The 15000-nt window shown below is 46.0% G+C and overlaps 1 protein-coding gene across 7 annotated transcripts in view; it reads left to right on the top strand.

Annotated features, from left to right (window-relative positions):
* Positions 1-15000, top strand: part of madd (MAP-kinase activating death domain) — a 49224-nt gene that overhangs the window by 14548 nt on the left and 19676 nt on the right. For 6 of the 7 annotated variants that reach the window (XM_080843873.1, XM_080843870.1, XM_080843872.1 and 3 more), the window contains exons 5-17: positions 1-269; positions 1086-1217; positions 1584-1697; positions 2041-2121; positions 4530-4586; positions 5813-5985; positions 6200-6435; positions 7996-8155; positions 8465-8568; positions 8702-8907; positions 9263-9516; positions 9854-9993; positions 10227-10328. The exon at positions 1-269 is cut by the window's left edge and continues 41 nt beyond it. In XM_080843873.1, coding sequence (XP_080699999.1) covers positions 1-269; positions 1086-1217; positions 1584-1697; positions 2041-2121; positions 4530-4586; positions 5813-5985; positions 6200-6435; positions 7996-8155; positions 8465-8568; positions 8702-8907; positions 9263-9516; positions 9854-9993; positions 10227-10328 — 2028 coding nt within the window. The remainder of the gene's footprint in view (positions 270-1085; positions 1218-1583; positions 1698-2040; positions 2122-4529; positions 4587-5812; positions 5986-6199; positions 6436-7995; positions 8156-8464; positions 8569-8701; positions 8908-9262; positions 9517-9853; positions 9994-10226; positions 10329-15000) is intronic. The other variant, XM_080843871.1, reaches the window with a different exon arrangement.

Genomic DNA, 15000 nt, shown 5'->3' with positions numbered 1-15000 from the left:
AGGAGAAGGAGAAAGGCAGCCAGATGCTGCAGGACCTGCGCGAGATCGAGTCGTGGGTGTACCGGCTGCTGCGCTCCCCCGTGCCCGTGGCGGGCCAGCGGCGCGTGGACGTGGAGGTGCTGCCGCACGAGATGCAGCCGGCGCTCACCTTCGCCCTGCCCGACTCCTCGCGCTTCTGCATGGTGGACTTCCCCCTGCACCTGCCGCTGGAGCTCCTGGGCGTGGACGGCTGTCTGCTGGTGCTCAGCTGCATCCTGCTCGAACACAAGGTAAACACACAGAGGAATGCTCCAGACGGAACATGGACATGTGTGTGCTGCACCGGAAACTGCAGAAACTGTCAATAAACAAACAAACACACACACACAGACACACACACACACACACACACACATACACACAATAAGATAATCAACAACACTAACCCTGTGCATGTTGAATAGTTTCCTTGTTTGGAAAATCAAACTCTGTGTCTGAACACCCAAACAAACTCAAGTCAGCCCCCCAGCCCACCCCATAGACCCATACGCACAAACCCACAAAGAATGACATTGAACATGTCCTTCTTGTCCTACGATGTTTCCTGCTTATATGGGTTATTGCTGAGCACTGCCATGACCTGGACTAGCTTCTGTTCCTGCTACATTCTCATGTAGCGAGCACGTTGGCTCTGTCACTGCGACGGATGCCTATGCTGCGGTGAACGAGTAGAGAGTGCCCTTGAGATGAGAGCACGACTGCTAATGCGTAGTGGAGTGCTCACGGGTCACTGGGCCTCTCCGGGAAAAACATAGCCCCTCTTGTGGCCGTGCAGGAGCATGCTGGTCAACAGTCCTGAAATGCCTACAACTATTCTGCCCCCTCACACCTATAACAATTGCACATATTTGTCCTCTTGCTAATGCTAATATCCCCTTTCAATGTGTCTATGTTCCTAGGACATTCTGAGTGTTTTGGGTGTTTTCTTTAATATGCGTTTGGCAGTGTTTGTGGAATGTTTTGGGACAACTGTAATGGAATATTTATAGGTATGAGTGTTATAATTATAGTTCTATTTAATATGTATGTTCCTGTCTCCTCTTCAGGTGGTGCTTCAGTCTCGGGACTATAATGCCCTGTCCATGAGCGTGATGGCGTTTGTATCTATGATCTACCCTCTGGAGTACATGTTCCCAGTCATCCCACTGCTGCCCACGTGCATGGCCTCAGCTGAACAGGTAGGAAGCACTCGACTGTTCCCCACTCTTCCCACTCGCACTGGATCCAGAGCTGAATAAATTAAGCCAGTTTTGCAAATGGCAGCATACCAATGAAGATTAACACGTGATGGATTTGATTTTATAATTTTTTTGTCTCCCAGTGGGCCAGACATTTTAAGAAGGCAATAACATCTGTTGTGCTCGTACTGGTACCCTAGTGTGACATCCATACTAATCTGTGTGGTGACAAATACCACAAATAGTCATTGAGAATAATTATTTTTTCTCAGTAGTGATGCATTCACATATTGTTTTCATGAAACAGGGAATGCAGTGGCGTGCTGTAATGCGTCTCTAATGTCTTCTCTTTGCTTCGCCCTGCAGCTCCTTCTTGCACCCACCCCCTACATCATTGGCGTTCCTGCCAGCTTCTTCCTGTACAAGGCTGATTTCAGGATGCCAGATGATGTGTGGCTAGTTGATCTTGACTGCAACAAGGTCTGTGTTCTATTCCAGAATTATATTACTATCCCATTGCAGAAGGACTACGTAGCACACCCCACAGATTTTATTCCATTTATGTCCACTTGTGTATTTCAAGTTTTAGAATTACCGACCCGTGTCCTTATTCCCTCTGTAATTGATGTGAACTCGGTTATGCAGTTCACAAATGCCTCCACTTACCCATACCATCCATTTTTCATGACCTATGTTCTTACCCATAACCTACACTGGGCTGTATGCAAGCATGTCAGAAATAGATCAGCCAACCTACAGACACAATTGCTTTTTTTTCTTTTCTCCGTCAATGTTGTCAGTCACATTGTTTGTTTGTGTACAGGTCATCAGACCCACCAATGCGGAGATCCTTCCCCCTCTCCCTGAGCCGGAGTCATCTGAGCTGAAGAAGCATCTCAAGCAGGTAGAGCACACAATGGCCTCTCTGCCTCACTCCTGCCTCTCTAGGTTTACTCATTATTGTCACCTGACCAGCACAGTTTTTGCCCCGCGGCCCTCACAGTTTGCCCAGCGGCCAGTGCTGCCTTGACAATATTGGCAGCCGGTGTTGATCCAGGCTTTCTGAGAGGCGTGTCCTCTACTACACAGCCATGTTGATGAGGTGGAATGGAAGCCTGTGTAGTACTGACAGCTTGGCAAGGTTTGATTAGCGTCAGGTGATTTGGCACAATGTGAGATCCTATTGACCTAGAAAGAGTTCCAATACCATGAGCCGAATGGCCATACCATCCACCTTTGTTTTCGGCTGTGGAACCAAACATTAAAGATTGAGTACATCTGTGTTCGCTGACAGTGGTTGTATTCAGACATATTTCCCCTGCTCCAGTAAAGTACTGGGAGAAAATACATGATTATTTGTCTTCTCTCTGCCCAAATGTGTACATAAGGTTGTTTGTTATTGATGCCATTGCACTAACCACAATAAGCTTTCTCTCTCTCTTCTCTTTTCACATTCTAGCTCATGCAGGTAAAAGTGAAACTGGGAGCTGCTGTGTTGGATCCCAGTCTTAACTGTAGTTTATCTTTACTAATCCACAGCCCCCAATGGTAGAACCACCTTAGCAAGTGTAGAAAATGGGACTGATTCAAAGAAATTCATGATTGACCAACGCTAGACTTTTCTAATTTCTCAAATTTCTAGTGTTATTTTCTTTTGACCTCTTAATTTGGTGTTCTTTTGAAGAAGTTTGAAAAAAGTTTTTAAAATTATTTTAGTAAAAGGACTGTGTCAAACATTACAAATAATAACTGCTGTAGACACAGTAAGTAATTTGAATGTTATTGTAGTTTATGTGAAACATGGATGCCCTCTGAATCAGACCCAGAGAAGTAGACATTTACTGTTGTGATTCCTTAGCCCCCAACCCTAGTTCTGTGTATAGATGGGCTCCACACTAGATTTCCTGATCGAAAGTTCTAGAGTTGTGAGCAAATATTGATACACTTGAGTATCGCAATACTATGTTTTGTGATACTGTATCGATGTTCAAATCGGTTGAAACACTATCTACTTCAATTTAAAGAGTACATGCAAATTTTCGTGGCAAACCGTTGTTCATTTTGTGTTGTTTTGTAACCCCGTCCGCTAGATAGCAGAGTTGTTCTCATTGCATAATCTTTACTCCGATTTTATGCATATGGTAATGTAATATATATATATACTTAAAAAACGCAATGTATCGCCTTGCTTACAGTATCGCAATTAATCGCATTATAATGTAACCTCTGTATCATGATGCATATCGAATCGCCAAATTGTTGGCAATACACAGCTCAAGAAGAACTGTGGTGTTAGTGTGTCTGATTTGTGTCTGTCTGACTGTAGGTAAGACCGTGTAAACATTTCTGATCAACCCTACTTTCGGTCATTTTCACTTTAACGTGGCTAGAGTACATTGGTCTTAAAATCTTGGCGAGTCACTAACAGTAAAGCAGTGGGCACATACAGAAGAGTCTTTGAATGTCTCTATTGCAGTGATTTGCAGTGCTGGTAATTTCTCGTCCTCAATGGCTGTTCCCAAGTCTAAGAATAGCACTCCCGCAGTGAGACATCAGCGCTGAACTGCGACTTTAGCAAAGGGAAATGGAAGTGGTGCATTATAGGTCATCGCCGACCTGGATCCCTTAAGAATAGTGGAATATTGTCATCTGCCGCTCCTCTCTGTGTTCCACCTCCACTTCTCCATCCTCCACCGACTGGTTGCCCCTAGGGCTTACCATAAACAGCCTGGTGTAGAGTGGCTGACTGGTCTGTCTATCTTTCCTGCAGCGCCGCCCCTGTAACCCTTTGCTGTGCCCTGTGCTGTTTAGTGTTCTCCTGTCTGTCTCATAATGGACCAAGTTTCTAACTATTGGTCTGTCTGTCCATCTGTTTGTCTGTCTTTATTTCTTTGTTATTCACTCACTCACTCACTCACTCACTCACTTACTCACTCACTCACTCAGTCAGTTGCTCACTCACTCACTCACTCACTCACTCACTCACTCACTCACTTACTCACTCACTCACTCACTCACTCACTCAGTCACTCAGTCACTCACTCACTCAGTCACTCATTCACTTTCACACTCACTCACTCACTTTGACAATTACTCACTCACTCACTCACTCACCCACACACTTTCACTCTCACTCTTCTAGACTGTCGCACTGTTTCTCTTTCTCTTGCACTTTGTCTCGCACCTCCACTTCCTCTCAACCGCACATGTGTTTGTCTTGTGTCACACCTTGGTCCCAATCCTGCACAGTGATTGGCTCCTGTTTGCTGTCACGTGACTTTCTTCGTGCCATCTCTCTTGTGCCCCCCTCAGTGTCTGGTTAGGCTGACTGCCATCACCCAAAAGCAGATCTTCGCCTCCGACTCCAAGGTTCCGAAAAACAAAATAAACAACCCCCACCCCCCCACCCGATCTCTCCCTGTCCTGGAATGTTGCCATGCCTACTGCACGGACCCCCTTCACCACCACCACCCCCCACGCCCCCCCCCCACCCCCACCCCATCATTAAAGACCTTCTGCCTGCTCCGCATCGACTGTCCGCTCCACCTGTGTCTCATGGATTGAGATGTCCATAGCCCTGTGACTTACTGACCTATTTATTTCTTCCACCCCTCACTCACACAGTGCTCAAGTTTGGCTAAAGCATGACGGAATGTGTGCGCATTTCCTGTGTAGGTCTGTTGTGCTTTTAAACCAAAGCATTCTCAGAAAGAGAAAAAAAAAACGCAGTCTAATAAATGGAACTGATAATGGTCTGGCTTTAAAAGGTTAGCTGTTGTTGCTATGTGCCCGTGAGCAGACTGACTTGACCGAATTAGCAGTTGCCGCGCTAAGCGAATCATTAACCGAGAGGTTGCCAGCATTCCCAGAGTGCTCCCTTAAATGGCTTGTGTGGTGAATCCTCCCCCCCTCCGCCCCCGTCCCATCCTCTTTCTCTCTTTCTGTATCTCTCTGACTCGCTCTCTCTCTCCCTCTCTCTGACTCTCTCTCTCTCCCTCCCTCTCTCTGACTCTCTCTCTGTCCTCTGACCCTTAAATCCTCAGCACAGCACTCTCATGTCCGGCATTAGCCACCTCGAAGAAGCCCCATGTGTCTGCATTCAGCTCTGTGAAGCGCACGTGATGCGTGCTTCTCCTAGTGATAATCAGAGGAGCAACTTTTTAAATAGTGAACCGCTCTCTCTCTCACACTCTCTCTTTTCTCTCTCTCTTGTTTCTCTCTCTCTCTCTCTCTCTCTCTCTCTCTCTCTCTTTCTCTCTCTCTCTCTCTGCCTGAGCTGAATGTGATCCTGCTCCTTCCTAGCCGAGCAGCTACTGCTTGTGTTAAAATGCAGAACACGTCAGCTTTTTCCATCCAGCACAAATGAAGTCAGTGCTTCTTATCTTGGCGTCCAGCTGCTCCTCTCCTGAGGCGTTAGCAGAGCCCAGCCATGCTAAGCTGACGGGCCACCAGGCTGGAGCTAATGCCTGAGGTGACTGTGCTGCTGAGTCACTGTCACCCCCCCAACCCCACCCCACCCCCACCCCCCACAGACATGTGTCCTCAGACATATTTCCTTCTTTTCCTCCGGTCTCCATTCCTCCGTCTTGGCCCAGGCTCTGGCCAGCATGAGCCTCAACACGCAGCCCATCCTCAACCTGGAGAAGTTCCAGGAGGGCCAGGAGCTGCCGCTGCTCCCGCCGGGCCAGAACAAGGCCTCGCCGTCCTCCACCGAGTTCAACCCCCTCATCTACGGCAACGATGTGGACTCTGTGGACGTGGCCACCAGGCAAGGCTCACAAATGTTAAACGTTGCACCTCTTTCTTTTTTTTGTCAAGGCGGCAATTGCTCAATATCATGTGTTTAGACTTGACTTTTAATTCAGTCCATTTGGCATAGGTTTTCACCAGAGTGTGATATATCATATCATATATAGTTATATTTATATATCTGTGTAGTTTTCCTGGAGGGCTTTGCCTAATCATCTCAATCCCTCACACAGGGTTGCCATGGTGAGGTTCTTCAACTCGCCCAACGTTCTGCAGGGGTTCCAGATGCACACACGCACGCTGCGCCTCTTTCCCCGACCCGTGGTGGCCTTCCAGGCCACGTCCTTCCTGGCCTCCCGGCCACGGCGCAGCGGCTTTGCCGACAAGCTGTCGCACACGCAGGCCGTGGAGTACTATGGGGAGTGGGCCCTCAACCCCACCAATCTGGCCTTCCAGAGGATTCATAACAGTAAGGCTCTCCCACTGTACACTTTTTGTGTATGATTTTGTGTATCAAGCTAAAAAAAATCTTCCGGATTGCCCTTTTTTAACACTTCTGCATTTTCTACCAAGGGCGTAGGTTTGCATAGGGTTGGTAGGGACTAGTCACGACCAAAGTTTGGGAAAGACAAAAAAGTCCCTACCAATATTTTGTTAATTTGAGAAAAAAATATTTTGCACAATATATTTGCAAACTCATTCGTATTATTATCAATACAATGTTCGTCGCCCAGAAGAGTTAGAAATACATTTCTAAGTTTTCCAATGCGCCCTCGAGCCTGTGCGACAAGATGCTGTCATTTAATTGGCTGAAGTGGCAGAGTCAGAAACACTACGTGAATCCTGAAAGAGTGCTGCTATAGTAGTCTGATACGGTAAGCTACTGAATTTGCCAGGAAATAATAACGCCTCATATCAGTATTTCGTTTGGTCTCAGCATTGATATTTTGACCCTTTTGTGCTCTGAAAAGCCACCTAAAAAGAAAAGAGATGCCAGAAGTTTTTTCCACCCATAGAGCTATCAAAGAGCTCAGGTCGCTGTTAGTTAGCTAGTCGGAAAACTACCCACATTGCGAAGCTGCTAACCCTAAATCGCAATCCATTGTACAATGGAAACATGTTTTGAAAGTTGTTAGTGTGTAGGGCATGTAACTTTAGCTTGCATTACATCTCGTCTGGTTGAAGCCAGAAGGATAAGCTACCCTACCCTGTTTAGACCATTTTACCCATGAATGTAATCAATCACACTGGCTATTTTGAGAATACATGTTATACTTGAAGGTAGTAAAAAGGTGCAATAAATTGGGATGCCCAAATGTATGTAGCATATAATTCATGAATACATTATTTCATTGCACTGCAATCCAGATGATGTAGGCTGAGTACAGCTCCATAAAACCTGAACCATTTACCTACATATTACAAATTAATTTCAGAACAAACAAATGCACTGCATGTACTTCTCATTAGGTGGTTTTGTTCATTAAGGCAATATTTTGAAATGCATTCAGGAACTCAGAAATCCAGTGCAGATGTAGTGCAGGTTGAGGAAGAAGCAGCTGGACCATCAGGGCTTCAGATGAGGTCTTACTCATGTTTGGGATATCCAAAAAGATCAACAAAAACATGTGATGTCAATAGATGTGTAGAACGTTTAGTTTTTTATTTAAACTAAGGGTTTATTATTCTTATTATGTTTAAATCAGTTCCAAGTTCCACAAGTTAGTACACAAATGTTAATATATTCTAATAAATGTTGCCTGTTAAATATAACATCAACTACATTTTTTAATTTATGGTGGGGGTGGGGGGGTCTGCTGGGCAGTGTCCCTACCAATGCTGAGACCAAACCTACGCCCTTGTTTTCTACTATACTGTTGCTTTTGTGGTTCTCGGTTGTACAAACCTAATTTTGGCAGGAAGGATTGACTAGTTTGTGGGTAGTGGTCAGCCCTTTGCAACAAATTCTCTTTCTCTGTCACTTTCTTTCCATCTCTCTCGCTCCTCCTCCTCCCTCTTCGGGCACCAGATGTGTTTGATCCCTCTCTGATTGGGGACAAGCCTAAGTGGTACGCGCACCAGCTGCAGCCGGTGTTCTACCGCGTGTATGACGGCTCGTCTCAGCTGGCTGAGGCCTTGAGCGGGCCATTGGAGGACGAGGCCAACGACTCCGACCCCACGGACGACAGGTACGCACACCCGCCAGCCATCTGGCCCCAGAGCCATACCACCAAAAAATGATGTGTGTGTGTGTGGGATTTACCACCATAACAAAGAAATGTAATGAAATGAAATATATGTGTAGTTTGATTTCATAAAGGTTCTTCTGTATCTGTAGTAGTGGTCAGCGCATGATACTGATTTATTTGTGTTTGCATGTGTGTATACTGTGTCTGTCTGTCTGTCTGTCTGTCTGTCTGTATGTCTGTCTGTCTGTCTGAGTGGCTGTCTGGCTGACTGACTGACTGACTGACTGTCTGTCTGTCTGTGTGTTGCAGTGGCAGTGACAGTGAAGGCTATGATGACTCCAGCTCTTCTTACTCCTCCCTCGGGGACTTTGTGAATGAGATGATCAAAGGGGACATTTCGGGAGACACTCCAAGTAAGTCACTGGGTACTGCTGCAGTAAATTAAGGCAAAAGTAATTTGCAAATGTTCCGACATGCTGTATTTCAAATAACTGCTGTTATTATGCTGTTTAGTTATGCGTTTTGTTGTGGTTTTCTTTTCATCAGATGTGGATCCACCTTGCCACGCTGCGCTGGGGGACGCCAGTGAGGTGGAGTTCCACGACTTCCAGGAGTATAAGGAGGAAGAGGGCGTTGAGCCGGAGCCCGAAGGGGAGGGTCCGCCAGAGGCATCAGAGGGCCAGCCGCTGCGTTCCAGCTCCAGCACCACGGCCAGCTCCAGCCCCAGCACCATCATCCAGGGAGTCAACCACGTCAGTGCTACACCACCCACTCTCTGCACGCTGTGTCTGTGGCTTAAAGCCTTACTAGTGGAGGGTGTTTCAGGTTTTAAAGGTTCTGTTGAACTGATTCGGTCACCTCAAAGAAAGGAATTGTGTTGAATTGAAGTTAAGTCATATCATTTGTTGATCAGTTATCTGATAGGATCAATTATCTGTCTATCAAAATTCCTAAAAAACCTGCCATTGATTTCGAATATTTCGATTCACTGGCCATGATATATTGTATGAATGGAAAAAGTGTAGGTATGAAGTAGTATCTGTCCAGGCTTATGCTGGACAAAGTGGTACTGTTGGTGTCTGTTCTGACACGACTCCATTCCCTCAGGAGCAGCCTGACCCCGCAGAGATGGAGGCATCTGCCAGCACTGCCCTCAAGAACGCTGTCCCGGGATTGGCCAGCCAGCCTTTCGCACGTCCCACCCCTGACCCCGCCTCCACAGACCCGACCAATAAGAAGAAAGACTATGACAATCCTTACTTTGAGCCTCAGTATGGCTTCCCTGTGGAAGAGGATGCAGACAGCGAGGAACAGGAGGAAAGCTACACTCCCCGCTTCAACCAGAACCTCAACGGCAACAAGTACGCTCACAAACTTCTTCACAGTCAATCCTCACACCTATTCTCCCTGGACCAGTCTATGGTCATGTAGTAAAGAGTCAGGGGATATATCTTCATCAGGCTCTAAGTGTCTCTAGATCAAATGGTCTTCTAAAATAATCTATTTGTGTGTTAAAAGGATGTAATTTTATCTAATGATTTATTCAATGCGTGAGGTATCTCAGATTGTTGGATCAAAATGTTGGGGAGTGATGTTTTTACTTTCCAAAGTTAGTGTGGAACTCAAACATGAAATGTATCTCTTGACCTTTGGCCCTGCTTCTCTGATCATGCTGTGATGTATGATTGGTCTCGCTAGGCCACAGCGCCCCCTACGGCCCAGCAGCCTTAAGCTCCCGGGGGAGTCCGACGGCGAGGGCGATTCCCGCAACAGCTCGCCCAACTCCACCATCTCCAACAACAGCGGCGATGGATTTGGGGGTCTCATGTCCTTCGCGAGTAAGGCTGTTATTATTAATTGATGGATTGGTCCTTTCGCATAATAAAAAAAATAATACAATGAATTAATGAATAAAAAGTGTAGGTCCTCACAGTGTCTAATGACATTCAATGCTTGGCAAGACAGCCATCAACCTCAGTGGTGCTCAGTCACCTGAGTTTCCCCTGCTGTTGAACGCAACGCGCTGTTTTGTCCTGGCCGTCTCATGTAAAGGCTGAGTGTGTCTTTGCAGGTAACCTGTACAAGAACCACGGCACAAGCTTCAGTCTCTCCAACCTGGCTATTCCCAACAAGGCTGCAAGGGAGAAGGCCACCCCCTTCCCCAGCCTCAAAGGTAGATCACCAGCACACCTGTGTGTCCCCTCCTCCCCTCTCTCTGGCTCCTTGCCTCTGTTTCTCTGTCCCCCTACCTGCCCACTCATCTGTCCAATCCCCTCTGGTCTGGTCTGCTCTGCTCCAGACTACCACATCCATTCATTCCTTCATCCATTCCTCATGTCTCAGCTCTCTGCCCTCTTCTTTCCCTCCAGTTTTTCCTTCCCTATCTCTCTTTCTCTCTTTCTCTCTTTCTCTCTTTCTCTCTCTCTCTCTCCCTCTCTGATGTATCTCTCTGATTGTTTGCTTTAGCTCTCTCTCTCTCTCTTTGTATCTTCTAATGTAGGTGTAAAGTGGTATTTGCAGTTATTAGCGTAGCAAGGCTTTAGTTAGTAAGTATGGTAGTAAGAGTGCATAGCTAACACAAATTCTTAGGACTATGCAGACAGTAAATCCTTGTATAAGAGGATTCATTCTTCTCATGCACTTCATGGATCAATGAGGCATTTAAAGAGAACAGTGTGTTGTAAACCTAGAAGGTCTGTTTATCTCCATTTAGGGTTTGTTAACTGTGAATAGCAAGTAGTGGTTTTCACAAGTGATCCCGCTTATGCATCTTTAAGCACAGCATATACATTATTCAGTGTAGTCACCGCAGAGCATTATACACATTAATGCTGATCCTCTTTTCTCTTAAAACTCATGATTCCCCATTGCAGACGTTGGGCTAATGTCTTGTTCATGAATCATAGGAGTAGAATCTTTCCTGCATTATTTTGTTGCTGCTTCACTTTATTTCTTTGCCTCTTCTTTGTTCTCCCCCGCCCCCACCCCTCTATTTAAATTTTATTTCTGGCATTATTTTACCAAAGAATATTTTAATTTTGATCTAGATGAGGAAGTGGAAGAAGGTTGGTAGGAATGCTTAATTCCTTGTTTCCCCCCCTTGTGTAGTTCAAACATGGCACTATTCTGGAAGTGAACGCAATGCCTTGTTAATAACACTTTTAATTGAATTAGCCATTGTTTACTTGACATCAGCAATGCTCCTGCATAGTCTGTGAACTGTGTGGGAACATGGGTGCATAGTGAGAAACTGGCATTGGGAAGACAATAACGGCATGTGTGTGTGTAACTAAAACACTTCATGGAAGTAGCTGCCATAAGTCCTCTGATTTCCTCTGACATGTTTTTGTTTTGAAATGGGATGATTTGACTTGTCTTTGTCGTTCAGACGATGAGGATGAGGATGATGATGATGATGATGGTGGTGATGAGCCAGAAAGCCCGGGTATGTGTTCACTGTGTGAAAGCTTGCCCTGCCCCTTCTCCCGTTTTGGTGTGGTAGTTTGCTGTGCATCTTCATAGCCTCCCAACCCCATAACTCTGACACCTCTGACAGTAAACCCGATCAGAATCTCTGCAGTCCAAACACGGCTCAGGTGAAGACTAGCCGACTTGTCTGCATTTGTGATTGTACTCCCATTCTCCCCCCGCCATCTCCCCTCTGCTTCTACTCTTTGACATGGGATTTGGGTCTTGATGATACTCTCTCTCTTCAAAGACCTCAAAAGTCTCTTCTTTTGGTCTGGAATGTTCTCATTCTCCTTAACGGACATGCTATTTTTTTTGAGAATGAGATTTGGTGTGGTGGTGTTTTTTTTTTCTCCTGTTTTGGGTGTATCCCTTTCTACAGCTGCCAAATACGGTTGAGGGTCCATTCCATTTTAATTGTGAAGCAGTTTCTGGCAATTTCTGTCAAAGAAACTGAACATTCGATTGATTGTTGAAACCGGGTGGATGCTGTTGAAGTGGTCACAGTCAGTGTTTGTGGTGAATTTGAAATGGAATGGATACGACCGCCAACCCGGCCACATGGCAGTGGATTAGTCCCTTCTCTGTTTTTGCGGATCTGTTTTGCAGTCCCAGTCGAGTTGGTGTGGTCTGTGTAGGGCTGGATTATGGCCCACTCACTTTGACCACTGCCAGCAAAGCTGTCTGCCCAAATGTATCTCTTGTACTTCCAGTGCATTCCAGATTTTGGCCTCTCAAAGCTCTGTATTCTACTAGTAGACACACACTCATGTGCACACACACACACACACACATTCACTCACACACACACACTCACAAACACTCACACACACACACACACACACACACTCTTGCAGACACTCACAAACAAACCTCCTCCCCGCCCTTAATGTGTATGGAGTTCTTCTCTAGCTGTGGTGTAACAAGATTCTGGCTCATAAAATGGCCTCTAGTGTAGTGTGCCTGTCACTAAAAGTGCTTTTAACCTAGTATGGTTCTTCTTAAATGTACCCTCAAAGAACACAGCTCGTATTTTCTGGGTTTTGCACGGGTCACTATCACTTTTTATAAGCTGGAAAGGATCCATTTTACACGGATGTACAGCAGGTCTAGATCATGAACCTGACAGCTTCCATTTTGTATAGCATCAGAGCAGATGCCATTTTGAAGCAGTATGTATTTTCTATTTTTCTTTTATCATATTCATTTTTTTTTTACTGTGTTCATAGAACTGAAGAAAGGAGGCCCGTATTGTTTCATTACATCACTCATGAAAATGATATTTCTAAGATGTGAATCGACTTGCCCCCAACCGGAGTAGTCACCCACACAAGGGAGCTCGATATAGTCTCTATAACACACAACAGAACAATCAGGTCCTGGACCTGTGGCGTTCTGCTCTGGAATGTGCTCTTCCCCTTCTCCTCTCCTCTCTCTCTCTCTCTCTCTCTCTCTCTCTCTCTCTCTCTCTCTCTCTCTCTCTCTCTCTCTCTCTCTCCTGTATCTATTTCTCTGAATCCTTTTCTCTGCGTGCCCTGTTGGTCTGTATGTACATGTGTCTGGTGTTTGTGGGTTGATGTTTGGACTGGTTCTGTCTGGGCCGGTGTCACTCTCTGTCATTCTTTTCCACTGCACTAATTCTGGGTTTTGTGTCCAGTATTTGGGCTAAATTCTCTAATGGAGATTATAACAGAGGTCGGCCCGGGGAGCGGAGAAGGTGGGTTCCGCCCTTTGCTGCGCGAGCTGCATGCTTCTCCAAGCCAGTCGACTACATCTCCCAGCATCCCCCCCTCTCTCTGTGCCATTGCATCTTCTTCATTCACCCATACCGCCCCCTTTTCAGAAACCACTAGTCAACACATCGCTGCAGTTGCGTCGGCTGTCATTCATCAACGCGGAACAACCCATCTCCGCCCCTCTCACCTGTTGTGTGTCCTGTCAGGGTTGGGCCCATTGCACACACACCAAGAGACACGCCCCATGTTTTCCCTTGTTAGTCATACACGAGAGGCCTTCCCTTTTAACTTGATTTTAACACACATGCTTGTGTTGGTCAGACTCCTTACAGGATGATGACTTGTGTTTGGCGAGTTGGCTCAGTGCTTCTGTGAGCTCAGCGCTGGGATGAGGTGTGTAAGGAGATGATGGAAGCCAGGAACATCCAGATGATCTTCGGCTCGCCTAGTTGCCGCCGGTCCAGACGTGGGCCCAGCGGAGAGCGTTTGCCTCCAGGTGCCTTGAGCTGATTAGAACATGAGGAGGAGATCGTGTTCCCTGTGGGAAGTTCTCAGTTTCCCTTTGTTTGCGCAGAGGCTTCCATGTCGAGTTACATATTGACCCAAGGTGCTCTTTTATGTGCAGAGCGGAACTGCATTCAATATTTACTCTTTCTAGGTGGGTCTGATGCAGAGGAAATGTTTTTAAAGTGTGGTCAGTGGGCAGCTGTTTCTTTCGTGAAGTCTGGCAATGTTGTGCTCATGACGTTTTCAGGTTTCATGTCTGCAGAAAAAGTTGTTTGTTTTGATACTGATATATTTTGCAGCCCCAAAAAACAACCTTGCCTCTGGTGAAACTATATAATTAATCAAACGCAACTGGAACCAGATCAAATCCGTAAGGTGTTGCCCTTTCGTAGAAGTGATGGGAAGGCTCTGTTTTCTGAGTCAGTGTCAGAGAAGCGGCCTTTGTTTCCTAGCCAGCGAGGCTCTTTCAGTGCTGATGGCAGACACTTGACAGCTCTTCAGCACCAGAGCAAAGCAAGAGGAGTGCACTTGCCTGAGCCGGGCTGTCAGACTTGTCTGCCTTCCCTGGTTTTTAGTTTTTTACCCCTCTATTTCTCTTTCAGCTTTCAGTTTTCTCGCTTTTTTGACAGGAACATTGCATCAAAGCGTTAGTCAGTCAGTCAGTCAGTCAGTCAGTCAGTCAGTCAGTCAGCTGTATGTTGAACCTACCAGTGAAACAGTCAAGGTAAAATGTAAATTTGAGAAATACAGAATATTTTCTGTAATCGATTATTCTTGATTTTTATTTGTGTCCTAATTTTAAGAAATGTATCCTGGGTTTTAAAGACTATAGCTATGTTTGACGTATTGGCCTATTGTCATGAGCCCAACCCTCTTAGTGGTGTACCTATGCAGTAGGCAGTGCACACTAACCCTTGTGCTGCTGTGTGCAGTCGTGTGTTGATGGTACACCATGTCACACCCGCTCATGTATGTGTTTGTTTGGACACACTCACTCACTCACTCACTCACTCACTCACTCCACTGTCTTGTCTTGTCACGCAATGGCACCCGGTTGGTTTATATACGCACACACCATTACCCTCTCTGTGTGTATACTGCTACGCTCTCACATGCATACTTGGTGTGTGTGTG

The sequence above is a fragment of the Sprattus sprattus genome, assembly GCF_963457725.1.
Source record: "Sprattus sprattus genome assembly, chromosome: 8".
Lineage (NCBI taxonomy): Eukaryota > Metazoa > Chordata > Actinopteri > Clupeiformes > Clupeidae > Sprattus > Sprattus sprattus.
The sequence above is the reverse complement of the archived record's forward strand: the minus strand, read 5'-3'. Positions and strand labels throughout refer to the sequence as shown.